Genomic DNA, 14,086 nt, shown 5'->3' with positions numbered 1-14,086 from the left:
CTGTGCGGGCTGTGGCTGCTGGAGAGGATGATGGCAGGGGGACACTGAGGGACACAGGGCACTGGAGGGAAACTGAGCATTCCCTCTGCCATCATCTTCTCCAGCAGCCACAGGCCGCACAGCTCTGGGAGTCGGGTCGTGACATCACCATGTTATCCAGGAAGTGACATCACCATTTTATCCAGGAAGTGAAGCCTCGATACAGTAGTAAGTGCAGGGAAAAAGGCACTTTATAAGCATTTCCCGTAATAAGTGTATCTTGGGGATTTGTATAACTTTTGGGGGGCAATACAATACTTTAATAAAAAATTTCGCCGGACTTCCCCTTTAAGTCTATGGAGCTTGACTTTTTTTTCTTACACAGAACGGGGAGAGGAAATGCTGCAGCATGGTCCTCTCACCGCTTTTTCTCCGTCAAAAGTTTTTACAAACGACATTGACACTTTCCCCACAAATCTATACATCAATCTATTCAGCTCCTCCTGCTTTATAACATGATGCCTTAATTTTTAACGGGACAGGTCCCCTTTAAAGAGATCTTACTTTGTGTCTTTAAAAGGGGAGCAATCTGCTTTGGCGTTGTTATCATTATTGCATTCAGTGGCTCGTGACGCACTTCGGCTTCACGTGCCTCCTCTTTGATTAGGAGAGGAGTATCTGGAAGAGGATGTAATTTGAGCATTGGAATATTCAACCTGACAATATTTTTAATCACTTTTCACAGTTTGAGATAATTGAGCTTTAATGAGAACCCATGTTATCACTTCTGGGTAGTGATTTAATAAGCACGTTCCTTGAAAGAAACGATCTAGAAGCAATGATAAAAAGAACATAGAAATAAAACAACTAAACAATATATTGGCTTTATCGGAAATGTGCAAATATCTTCTATTGCATTATAAAAACTTACTGAAATGTCACATTCACGGAACTAATTAAAATGTGGCAAAAAAAAAAAACAACCAAAAAATCATCAGCCTCCAAAGCAAATGTATTCTCACCTTTAAATAAATAAATAGGTCTACAGCTGAGGGTGATAAATGCAAAGAGGTGCGAAAGGTAGGGTGTGTGTGAGTCATGGTAATGGCATCGCTTTGGGTACTTTTTATTGTATCCCTTCTCTATCTGAATAAATGCTTCTCTTGTCTTTTTCCCCAATCCCACAGGAATCATGGCTGGTTCTAACAGGTCCGGAGATCTCCGCGATGCACAGAAATCTATTCCTATCGGCACTATAATGGCTATTGCCACTACATCTTTTGTATGTATCCTTAACAAGGAGAGTCATCATTTTGACTATATGTAGGCAAGGCTTTATCACTGGAATTTATTCTATAAAAAAACTGTACAAAACCCACTCGGCATGGCCAAAAATTGCTGTGTTTTCTTTGGGGTGAAGAGAAGTAAGCCGCACCAAGACTGCTTTGGCTGTGGCTCATCTCTCCAAAGGTGATCGGGCAGCGATTTTCAGTTATGTCCAACCCCTATCTCCACCGACTCATACACTTTATACTGATGGCCGAACCTGCAACGAACCTCAGATTTGTCCGACAGAAGTATAATGTTGTAACGCCTGGAGTAGTGGATCCACTGGACCGGCACCAGCGATGGCACAAACCTCACCAGGGAGCGGAGTCTAAGGGGCCGCTGGTTTTCACCAGAGCCCGCCGCAAGGCGGGATGGACTTGCTGCGGCAGGCGACCCCCAGGTCGCTACCCCTGGCTTGGTTGCTGGTGTCGGCAGGCGAGGCGTGGCAGGAGATGGCACAGGCAATGGTCTGCAGGTGAGAGCGCACGTGACAGGCTGGACACGGGAACAGGTGGAGTGACAGGGAAACAGGAACCAGGAACAGGGACTTGGGACCAGGTAACGGACAGGACTCAGGAACAGGGACTTGGGACCAGGTAACGGACAGGAGTCAGGAACAGGGACTTGGGACCAGGTAACGGACAGGACTCAGGAACAGGGACTTGGGACCAGGTAACGGACAGGACACAGGAACAACAGGGAGCTGGGCCAAACGCTATGGGAAGCATGTAGAGGCTCCAACACAGGGGACAGGGCATGCTGGGATTTATAGGGGAGTGATTAGGTGCAACTACCAATTAGGAGCGCACTGCCCCTTTAAATCTGAGACAGCCGGCGCGCGCGCGCCCTAGGCGGCGGGGACGCGCGCGCCGGCCGGCACAGCGGGAGACAGGAGCGTGGAGAGGTGAGGCGCCCCCCGGGGCCGAGGTGATAGCAGCGCCGGGTCCCCGACTATGGACACCGGCTGCTGCATGGGGCAGGAAGCGGTCGCGGCGGCGGCCCGGAACGCGGGACGCCGCCGCGGCCGTGACAGTACCCCCCCCCTTTGGCCTCCCCCTCTTTCTTGCCTGCAGATGGCACAGGAAGCCACAAAGTCTTTGACATCTTGAAACAGACTAGGCCACCAGTAGTGGCGAGAGATCCGTTGGCCGGTCTTACGGACTCCAGGGTGCCCGGCCTCCAACGAGGAATGACCCCACTTCAAAATACCTCTTCGAAGCGCAGGGTGAACATGAGTCTTTCCGGGGGGGTACTCTCTGAAGCGAGGATGTGACGACTGGTGCTAGGCGATCAGGCGGTAAAACATGGCAAGGGACTGTGGGTCTGTGGACGAGGACCTTCTGTAAGTTCTCCCGGTGGTGAGAGGACACGACCTTAGTCTTGGGTACGGAGAGAGGGTACACCTCGGCAGAGAAGGCATCCGCCGAGTCTTGGTCTTCTGCCGGTAGGTCGGGTAGAGGCTTGGCTGGGACAGGAAACGACATAGTACACTTGGTCTGAGGTGACCTGAGACACTGGTTGGAACAGTCCTGACCCCAACTGAGAATCTCCCCGGTTCTCCAGTCCAGTTGAGGGGCATGTTCTTGCAGCCACGGGAGTCCCAGGAGGACCGCGGGGGAAGAATGGGGCAGGACGTAGAAGGATAACTCTTCTTGATGTAAAGGACCCACCTGGAGGACTAAAGGTGCGGTCTGGTAGTACACACGGTCGGTAAGAATTTCGCCTGTGACCGAGGAGATAGACAGGGGCCTGGCTAGTCGGGTCACGGGTAGCCGCCATCTTTGGACCAATGTTGCCGCAATAAAACTGCCTGCTGACCCAGAATCGAGGAAGGCAGTAGTCTGATGATTTCGTCCTGAGAGAGTCCGGATGGAAACTGGCATAGACAGACTTGGAATGGTGGCATTCACACCTAGGGACACCTGTCCCACCGGACCTAGGTGCGAGCATTTTCCGGATGTTTGGGGACGTAGGGGACATCCCAGCCGGAAGTGATCGGAACCACCGCAATAGAGACAGAGATTCTGCTCCAGGCGCCGGATTCTTTCATCAGGCGTCAGGTGAGCCCGTTCCACCTGCATAGGAATCTCAGGAGAGGGTTGGGACATCGAAAGGTCAGGATTCTGGAAAACCGGCGCCAGCTGGGGATGGCGACGGGAACGGGTTAGTAAATGTTCATGCCGAACCTCCTCCTCCCTCTCCGAAAAACGAGTATCAACTCGGGTGGCCAGTAGAATGAGTTCGTTCAGGGAGGTAGGCAGGTCTCGGGCAGCGAGCACGTCTCTCACACGACTAGACAGGCCCTTCTTGAAGGTGGCCGATAGGGCGGCCTCGTTCCAGTCCAATTCGGCTGCCAGGGTGCGGAACTGGATGGCGTAGTCACCAACAGAGGAGCTGCCTTGAGAGAGGTTGAGGAGAGCAGTCTCGGCTGAAGAAGCACGGGCAGGTTCCTCAAAGACGGAGCGAAACTCGAATAGGAAGGCCCGGAGATTGGCAGCAACTGGATCATCACGGTCCCACAGTGGCGTGGCCCAGGCCAGGGCTCTACCTTCTAATAGGCTGATGATGAAAGCCACTTTAGAGCGCTCGGTGGAAAACTGACTACTCAAAAGTTCAATGTGCATGGTGCACTGAGTCAAGAATCCTCTGCACAACTTAGAGTCCCCAGAGTACTTGCTTGGGAGGGCCAGTCGGAGTGAAGAAGAAGCGTCAGGAGGTGGTGTGCGCTGGGCAGTAGTCTGCTGCTGTAAGGCGGCAGTGAGTTGCTGGATCTGCTGTGACTGCTTCTGGATTTGTTGCGCCTGCTGAGTGACCACTCTGGCGACATCACGGAGATCAGGCACCTCGCCGGGATCCATGGTTGGAGCCTACTGTAACGCCTGGAGTAGTGGATCCACTGGACCGGCACCAGCGATGGCACAAACCTCACCAGGGAGCGGAGTCTAAGGGGCCGCTGGTTTTCACCAGAGCCCGCCGCAAGGCGGGATGGACTTGCTGCGGCAGGCGACCCCCAGGTCGCTACCCCTGGCTTGGTTGCTGGTGTCGGCAGGCGAGGCGTGGCAGGAGATGGCACAGGCAATGGTCTGCAGGTGAGAGCGCACGTGACAGGCTGGACACGGGAACAGGTGGAGTGACAGGGAAACAGGAACCAGGAACAGGGACTTGGGACCAGGTAACGGACAGGACTCAGGAACAGGGACTTGGGACCAGGTAACGGACAGGAGTCAGGAACAGGGACTTGGGACCAGGTAACGGACAGGACTCAGGAACAGGGACTTGGGACCAGGTAACGGACAGGACACAGGAACAACAGGGAGCTGGGCCAAACGCTATGGGAAGCATGTAGAGGCTCCAACACAGGGGACAGGGCATGCTGGGATTTATAGGGGAGTGATTAGGTGCAACTACCAATTAGGAGCGCACTGCCCCTTTAAATCTGAGACAGCCGGCGCGCGCGCGCCCTAGGAGGCGGGGACGCGCGCGCCGGCCGGCACAGCGGGAGACAGGAGCGTGGAGAGGTGAGGCGCCCCCCGGGGCCGAGGTGATAGCAGCGCCGGGTCCCCGACTATGGACACCGGCTGCTGCATGGGGCAGGAAGCGGTCGCGGCGGCGGCCCGGAACGCGGGACGCCGCCGCGGCCGTGACAAATGTGTATGAGGTTCTTTAGAAAACGACATCTTCAGTGTCTACAAAGAAAGGAATATTATTAACGTAAAGGAGTTAACCCCTTCAGGACCAGGCCAATTTTCGTTTTTGCGTTTTTGCTTTTTCCTCCTTGTGCTTAAAAGGCCATAGCACTTGCATTTTTACACCTACAGACCCACATTTGCCCTTATTTTTTTGGCGTCACTAATCATACTTTGCAATGACAGGCTGAATTTTTCCATTAAATATGCTGCAAAACCAGAAAAAAATGATATGCGTGATATCGTTTTTATGCCGTGTGTCCTATGGTAAAACTGTCATTGTATCTGATGGCCTGTAAAAAATTCAAACCATTGTTAACAAATGTATGTTCCTTAAAATCGCTCTATTCCCAGGCTTACAGCGCTTTTATCCTTTGGTCTATGGGGCTGTTTGAGGTGTAATTTTTGGCGCCATTATGTGTTCTTTCTATCGGTACCTTGATTGCGCATATTGCGCTTACGCCGTTTACTGCGCGAGATCAGGAATGGGACAAATTAATATTTCGGAGGGGTTATCGTCACACGGGGGGGCAGTAGCCAGGCCTGCCTCCAGTGCTTAAGCAGAAAACAGTGGGAACCCAGTAGCGTTCGCTTTAAGTTATTCAGTTTATTAAAAAAAATTAATTTCCAAATTCAATCCCCAATGCTTCATTTTGCTGCTCTGTAACCTGGTCACATGACCATGCTCCCCATTGTTTTCCCCCAAATCGGTGACATTTCGTATTCTCGGTCTTAGGAGTGCTCACCATGTGATCGAAACACCTAACTTTACTTATCATCCCTCCTCAATCTGAGGCGCCCCCTGGAGGACATCTTAAGTGTCTATGAGTTTTCAAAAACTTAATGTAAGATCCCAGTGGACGACTAGTAAACAGTGTAAAAGGGAATGAGTTGTAGTGATTGTCCTGGCACCTGTGTTCTCTCTGGCTCTGGGGTATCAGCTATGTCTTCGTGTCCAACACACAAGCAGTGCACAGTCTGGAACTGGAGGGGACATAGCAATTAAGATTCTCGTTGCAACATAACCCAGTACAGGCAGTATACCGCCTGGATCAAAAGGACATTGTAGAGCTGACTCCCAAGGGTTCTCTGCCACCTGGGTTGGTTGTTGCTGGGGGAAATGAGAAGGACCAGCTGAAACGCCTCCTGTAAAGGGAAGAGATCCATGCAGGGGCCAGTGAAGGAACTCTCTAATAGAAAACGTAGACCTGTCATGGAGTAGAGTTGAATCAGAGGAGGTAAGATGTTGATGCAGATAGAAGGAGGCAGAAAAGAATCACAGGCCCTTTAAGCACATGTTCAGATAATGCAGATCTGTTGTCGATCCCTTGTAGAAAACCTGCAGCTGTGTTTCTGCAAAAAAAAAAAAATATATATATATTTTTTTTATAAATACAAGTTTGCAAGATGAAAGCTGATCTGTGATGGACTACTATGGGCAAAACCAGATAGTTTTTGGTTTCAGGCAAACTAATAAGTCTGGGCCAATAAGTCTATAATTCATTGCAGAAATTCTGCAGCAGATCCGCCTTGTGTGACCATGAACCCTTAGACCAGCGCAAGGAGACAAGGGACCCAGGAGGGAGCAGGACAAAACTTTGAAATAAATCACAGAAAAGGCTACAGGCAGAGCAGCATCATTTTAATCTAGACTAGTTGCATTGTTACACTCAAAAACACAAAAACCAGCTCACCAATAATGGCAAGACAAGACAAGACATAAGCCCAATACAGATATGAAAATCAAATACTAAAGAAAATCTCCATACAAATACTGAGGCTCTTGGCATACCATTTACAAATAGTATGAGCCATCCCACCACGGTAAGGTGGGCTCATGGCTGGGATGGACGCTTCACTGTACTTTGGCCTCTCCATGGCTAATAATGAACCTATGCTCTATGCCTGGATGATGTTTTTTTTTTTATAAAAAAAATAAATTATATATATATATATATATATATATATATATATATATATATTTATAATATTACAAATTATGGTTGCTAGATTTTTGAAAATAGAAAGTTGACTTTGTTTCCCAATGGGCATCTGACTAGAGATGAGCGAACCTGGAGCATGCTCGAGTCGATCCGAACCCGAACTTTCGGCATTTGATTAGCGGTGGCTGCTGAACTTGGATAATAATAATCTGGAAAACATGGATATAGTCATTGGCTGTATCCATGTTTTCCAGACAACCTTAGAGCTTTATCCTAGTTCAGCAGCCACCGCTAATCAAATACCGAACGTTCGGGTTCGGATCGACTCGAACCCGAACCCGGTTCGCTCATCTCTATTCCTGATTTATTCAGTCCCGTCTTAGATTCTCCTTTACAAGTGAATAGATATTACCTCCGTCATTCTGTTTGGTGCCTGCATAGAAAATGTTGTTTTGAGCGACAAGTAAGTATCTGTAATATCTTATTTGTACTGTAAAATCTAAATTTTACTTCTCTTTACTTCTGTATAACATGGTCTTTTTAGTCATTTGGTGCTCCATTCCTAAAGGCGCACTATGTGTTATATTTTTGAAAATAAATAAATAAATAACTAGCTGTTTTTTTCCCCTTTAAGATTTGGAGAAGCTGTCAATGGAAATTTAGTGGTGGGAACATTGGCCTGGCCTTCACCATGGGTCATTGTTATAGGGTCTTTCTTCTCTACCTGTGGAGCTGGTTTGCAAAGCTTGACGGGAGCTCCACGTCTCCTACAAGCTATATCTCGAGATGGCATTGTACCTTTTCTGAGAGTAAGTATATTTTAGAGTGCTTAGAAAAATCCTAATATTTACTGCAACTCTTCCCAGAGCGTCCATGAGGTTATTTTTTTCTCTTAGAAAAACTAACAATAGCATAATACACAAAAAAAACTAACAATAGCGTAATACACAACAAAAATCTAAAAAGAGCGCAATACAAAACAAAAAACTAACAATAGCATTATACACAACAAAAACTAACGATAGCATTATACACAACAAAAAAACTAGCAATAGCATTATACACAACAAAAACTAACAATAGTATTTTATACAACAAAAAAACTAGCAATACTGCAACTCTTCCTAGAGCGTCCATGGGGTTATTTTTTGTCTTTTAAAAAAACTAACAATAGCATAATACACAACAAAAAACTAACAATAGCATAATACGCAACAAAAAACTAACAATAGCATAATACGCAACAAAAATAAACTAACAATAGTATAATACACAAGGCCCAATGCCCTGAAAATATTTTTCTGCTGTTTAGTTTATGATTTTTAATGGCGCGTTCACACCTACAGGATCTGCAGCTGATTTTCTGCAGCAGATTTCATTTAAATAACTGAACACAGCATCAAATCTGCTGCAGATCTGCTGCAGATCCTGTAGGATCTACAGGATCACCCTAACAGTGAAAAAGAATCCTACCTAGACCATATGAAAACACACAGTGAGTATAAAAAATCTACACTTCTGTTAAAAAGGCATTTTTCGTCAGATTTCTTCCCACCGTGACCCAATGTGACCCATAAACTTAACAATTCCATTGAAAATTATATATATATATATATATATATATGTGTATAGGACTTTACTTTTCCTTTTTTTTCCAAATCAACTGGTACCAGAAAGTTAAACAGATTTGTAAATTCTTTCTATTTAAAAATCTTCAGTACTTATCAGCTGATGTATGTCCTGCGGGAAGTGGTGTTTTCTTTCCAGCCTGAAACAGTGTTTTTGCTGCCACCTCTGTTACTAACAGGAACTGTCAAAAGCAGTAGAGTTTTTTTTATAGGGATTTGCTGCTGCTCTGGACAGTTCCTGAAATGGACAGAGGTGGCAGCAGAGAGCAGTGTGTCACACTGGAAAAAATACACCACTTCCTGCAGGACATACAGCAGCTGAAGTACCCAGCGGGCAATGTTCCTCGACTCATTAAAGTGAATAAACATGTGATCTCCCTGAGGTAAACTCTCATTCCTTTGATAAGTACTTACAGACTGGATATTTTTAAATAGAATTAATTTACAAGTCTGGATAACTTTCTGGTAAAAGCTGATTTGAATATTTTTTTTAATGAAATATCAGCATGGAGGGAACACGGACCACAGTTTGGCTGTTTGTATAACGTTGATGTAAATTAGAGAAAATTGGGAGAAAAAAAACAGTATATTGCAAAATTGCTTGCGATCACGATTCCTGTTGATTTCTTAAAAAAAAAGAAAAAAACTGCAACAAGTACTCTTTAATGTCACCTCCTTTTTAGTATGTGCAACACCATTCTCAGCACCATTCAAAAGCTTACGGGCCGCACATTTCCCTGCTCAAAATTGCTTTTCAGCGTTGGTGAGCAGCTGATGATGTCATGGAGGAGGCGGGGACTATACACCAATGTAGGCGGGAAGACAATGGCCTGAAGCCCTGCCCAGAGCTGTGTGGGCTGTGGCTGCTGGAGAGGTTGTGGGAGTCGGGTTGTGACATTTTTTCGCAGGACTTCTCCTTTAAGGCCACATCGTTTCCTTGTTTCACGACCATGCTTTGCTTTTTACTAGCCTTTATATTTCTATTCTTTAACTGGAGTTGGTCCATTTCTCCACAGCCCTGGTGTTCATCATGACTTGTTTTTTACCATTTGCATAGGTTTTCGGCCATGGCAAGGCGAACGGAGAACCGACCTGGGCTTTATTACTAACAGCTTGTATCTGTGAGATTGGCATCCTCATAGCATCTCTGGATGAAGTTGCTCCAATTCTCTCCATGTACGTATATTGTGTATTAGACTTTCTATACGTTACTTTTTTCATCGTAAAGCTAACATTCTTATCTTTTATATTCACCCACCTAAATCTTGGATTCTTCTGTGACTGTTTCTAACTTTCGAGTCCTGTCTTTTCTTCTTCTTCTTCCTTGCTGTGACTGCAGGTTTTTCTTGATGTGCTACATGTTTGTTAATTTGGCCTGCGCAGTTCAGACATTGCTCAGGACTCCCAACTGGAGACCTCGATTCAAATATTACCACTGGTGAGTGATGGCCTGAAATGTATCATGTGCAAGGGTTGACTCCATATAACCTCAATATCAGAGAAATCCGTCTTCCAACTAATTCAAATATAGTGATCCCTCAACATTCGATGACCCCAGTATACGATTGACTCAACTTGCAATGGCCTCTCGAGGGCAATCGCAAGTTGAATGCATCATTAACCTACAATGCTTACCAGCATACTATTTTATGTTGGGTGCAAAAGCTGTCACTCATTAATGGAGCTACCTGGTGAAGCCAGTCGCTAAAGCTGCCGCTGGGCTGCTTTGATGATCTGCTGTCCAATATATCACTTACTTAAGCAGCCGCCTGGCAGAACCACATGCTGAAGCTGATGCCAGGCTGCCTAATAGTCCCTGCCTCCCTCTGTACCTGGTGCTTAGTTAAGCAGCCGCCCAAAAGAGCTACTTGCTTAAAGGGGTTTTCCACCTAAGGGCAAAAAAATTAAATGCTATCTGGTCTTACTCACCAAGTCCTCTTGAGTATTTTGCCTTTTACCTACCTTTTACCATTCCTGAGTTACAAGTTTTTCTAAACGCCGATTTCCCACGCATTGTGTAGCTAAGTGCTGAAAAATGGGCATCTGTTTACCGGGAATGGGGGGTGTAGTGTAGGTTTAGATCTCTCCTTGCTGACTGTAAATGAAAACATTGCAGTTCCATCAAGACTCTAAGAACACCCATAACACTTACAATATGTAGAGCTGTAGCACAAAGACAGGTACATAAGCCTGCATTCACTGACAGCAAGCAGAGATAGAACTATAACTTTTCATATTACAGAAACCTAGGCTCAGGGACACATGTAAGTCTATGGAAGCAGCACAGGTGCATGGAGATGATGCAAAAAATGTCCCTGGGGGTCAGGTTACCAAGTCAATAGGCAGCTAACCTGGCTCCCAGAGAGATCACATGTCTTGTGACTACAAAGGGAGGGGGGAAGAGGGAGCTGAACGTGGTCTAAGTGGACCCAGAGTAGAGGATTTTACACATCCAGAGCGGATAAGAATGAGAAAAAAAAAAACAGGGAAAGGGTGCAATATAAGTTATACATGTATATTAGACATAGGGTGGTATTGGGAAGGGGGATTGTTTAGAATATTGTTTTGTTACCCGGATAACCCCTTTAGGCTGCCACTGTATCCTTACCTGATGTTTACATTAGTTAAGCAGCCAGAGAGTTGCTTGCTAGAACTGCTACTCTCCATGTTTAGCCCTATTTCACGGAACGATTATTGTTCATAGACTCGCTCCAACGACCGCTCGTTAACCAGCACTTAGCGATTTTTTTAAGCGAACGATAACACATAATACGTGTGGGAACGTGAACAATATCTGTAGTGTAACGATTTTTTTCGGTCGTTACATCATTACATGGTCGTTTAAAACGTGGGGAAATGTAGGTAGACATTTCAAGAACGACTGAAAGATTTTTTATTCAACGAAAAGATTAGCGAATTATTGTTGAAAGATCAACGATTTTTTTTTGAATATTGAACGACTCAACGACAATTTCGCTGTTGTCGTTCGCTCGTTTACAGCTATTCCACAGAACGAATATCGTTAACGAGCGGTCGTTTGAACGATTTTATGAACGATAATCGTTCGAAAAAGTTCCGTGGAATAGGGCCTTTAACCAGCGAATCAGTCTTGGAGACAGTTTCCCAAAAGGGAAAAGCTTCAGTATGACAGGTACCCTTTAATCTTAAAGGAGGTTGTGGATATGCTACTGGTAAAGAGTTCTATAAAAGACTGTCTACAAAGCAGGTTTTACGGAATGTACCTTGCAATATAAGTAAATTTGCATTCTCTCTCTTTTGCAGGACTCTCTCATTCCTCGGAATGAGTCTTTGTCTATCGTTGATGTTCATCTGTTCTTGGTATTATGCCCTTGTGGCCATGCTGATTGCTGGTCTAATCTACAAATACATTGAGTACCGCGGGTGAGTATAGAAGACAGAGCTATGGTGGCATTGCTGTGCTGAAGTAGACTACTTTTTTTTCAGCTATTCAGCCTTTGGATAGTTATTTATCTATTGGATATTTTAATTGGATGGAATAAGGTCACATTTAGCCAATCGACTACATGTAGAATGTATATTGTATTTTATTTTGTCCTAAAAGACCCTAGAAATTTTTGCACTTAATTGTTCAGTCTCATTTAGTAGCTGATGTTGAGTAATTTTCTTTTCTTAACCTGATTGTTTGCACTCGGGAAATATTGTGTTGGCTCATTTGCTGAGCCCACACTGTATGCTGGTGCCTTGATATTTAGACATAGGTGGTTAGTTGAGTGAATCTCGGGCACGCTTGGGTTAGTCCAAACCCAAGCATGCGACATTCGATTACTGGTGGCTGAAAAAGTTGGATGCAGCCCTAGGGAGTCTTGGAAAACGTGGATACAACCATAGGCTTGTTTGTAGCCTAAGGTTTGGCAATCTAATACAGCCCTTAGGCCATGTTCTCATGTATCCATAAAAAGTGAATAGGCTGTATCCATGTTTTCCAAGCAGCCTGAGGGCTCCATCTAACTTTTTTAGCCACTGGTAATCAAATTCTGCACGCTCGGGTTTGGATGAACTCAAGCGGGCTCAAGATTTGCTCATCTCTAGTAGTTAGATATGGGGGACACCCCTTCTTCATTCAATTGTGGGGGCCTATTGATTTTGGTCACGTGAACCCAAATAATACGGATTACAATATAATCAAAAAGTCATAGAACCAACAAAAACTGCAAAATGCGGTGAAGCATAAAAAAAGTGACAAATAATGTTTGAATAGTGTTACCATGTGTTTCCTAAAGTGTTTGGAGCTTGTTTACAGAGCCTTCACTAGGCTCAAAAAAAGAGCCTATCTTGCTGATCGGCACTCGTTTGCAACCTTAGGTTGGGCCGTCTAATACAGCCCTTCGGGCCATGTTCTCATGTATACATAAAAAGTCATTATGTTCTTATGGTGAAGAACACTTTTTCCATACCCTGTAATTTTGTAGCTTTTATGGCAGTTGTGGCATGTTTCTAGCACCTATATAAGATTTATAGTGCTATTACCTGAATCAGTTTATAGAATGTTTCTCTAGTAAGGCTGTGTTCACATATTCATGTATTGAAAGGGGGTTTCTGGTAAAAAAAAATAGACTGATGAGCTCATGTTCACACTGAGTAAAAGTGGCAGAATACCACACAGAGCCCCCGCCACAGACTCTACTTGGAATCCTGCCTGCCTCAGTGTCTCAATGGGATGCCTTGTGTGCCTCTGCTCAAAGAATTGACATGTCTGAGGCAGGTGGGATTCCAAGCGGAGTACACGGGGGCTTCGGGCAGAATTCCACCACTTTTACTCAGTGTGAACATACCCTAATACTGAGACTTCCCTATTCAAATAAATGTATTCAATAACTGTGATTAAAAACCTGTCTGTGTGAACACACCCTCAAAGAATTTTTTTTTATTTTCCGGAGGTATACCTGCATTTATTTATCCATCAAAATTCTATATACAGGGCAGAGAAAGAGTGGGGAGATGGAATTCGTGGACTGTCACTCAGCGCTGCACGATATGCTCTTCTAAGATTGGAGGAGGGCCCCCCTCACACAAAAAATTGGAGGTATTTATGTGAATTAATAAAAATCACCATTTCTGTAGAAAGAAAAGATCATTTCTCTTCGTTATTTAATAACTTATTATTTAATAAATATATTATATTTACTTATTATAACATATTCTTTTCATTTCAGACCCCAGTTGCTTGTACTAGTTCGAGTGGATCAAGACCAAAATGTTGTTCATCCTCAGCTTCTTTCTCTAACCAATCAGTTAAAGGCAGGTAAAGGCCTGACCATTGTTGGCTCTGTGTTAGAAGGGACATACTTGGAAAACCATCCCCAATCTCAGCGCGCTGAAGAGGTAAGTGGCAGATATTCTAAAACAGCAATAACTATTATCGAACGCCTCTGTTCGAGAACCAAGCTGTGTGTTCCCATAGGAAACAATGTAAATGTGTTTAATTGGTTTTTATGTTTCATGGGTCAGGTGCAGAGCGCCCAGTCCACAGAGTATAAAG

At 45.0% G+C, this 14,086-nt stretch overlaps 1 protein-coding gene across 1 annotated transcript in view; it reads left to right on the top strand.

Moving 5' to 3' along the window:
- SLC12A5 (solute carrier family 12 member 5) overlaps positions 1 to 14,086 on the top strand; it is a 48,048-nt gene that overhangs the window by 23,806 nt on the left and 10,156 nt on the right. Inside the window, exons 9-16 of the mRNA XM_069951890.1 lie at positions 1,167 to 1,265; positions 7,343 to 7,400; positions 7,572 to 7,746; positions 9,623 to 9,741; positions 9,905 to 10,003; positions 11,848 to 11,967; positions 13,526 to 13,630; positions 13,761 to 13,929. Coding sequence (XP_069807991.1) covers positions 1,167 to 1,265; positions 7,343 to 7,400; positions 7,572 to 7,746; positions 9,623 to 9,741; positions 9,905 to 10,003; positions 11,848 to 11,967; positions 13,526 to 13,630; positions 13,761 to 13,929 — 944 coding nt within the window. The remainder of the gene's footprint in view (positions 1 to 1,166; positions 1,266 to 7,342; positions 7,401 to 7,571; positions 7,747 to 9,622; positions 9,742 to 9,904; positions 10,004 to 11,847; positions 11,968 to 13,525; positions 13,631 to 13,760; positions 13,930 to 14,086) is intronic.

This window comes from Dendropsophus ebraccatus, chromosome 14 (assembly GCF_027789765.1).
Source record: "Dendropsophus ebraccatus isolate aDenEbr1 chromosome 14, aDenEbr1.pat, whole genome shotgun sequence".
Taxonomy (NCBI): Eukaryota; Metazoa; Chordata; class Amphibia; order Anura; family Hylidae; genus Dendropsophus; species Dendropsophus ebraccatus.
Note: the sequence above shows the minus strand (reverse complement) of the source record. Positions and strands in the feature narration are given on the sequence as shown.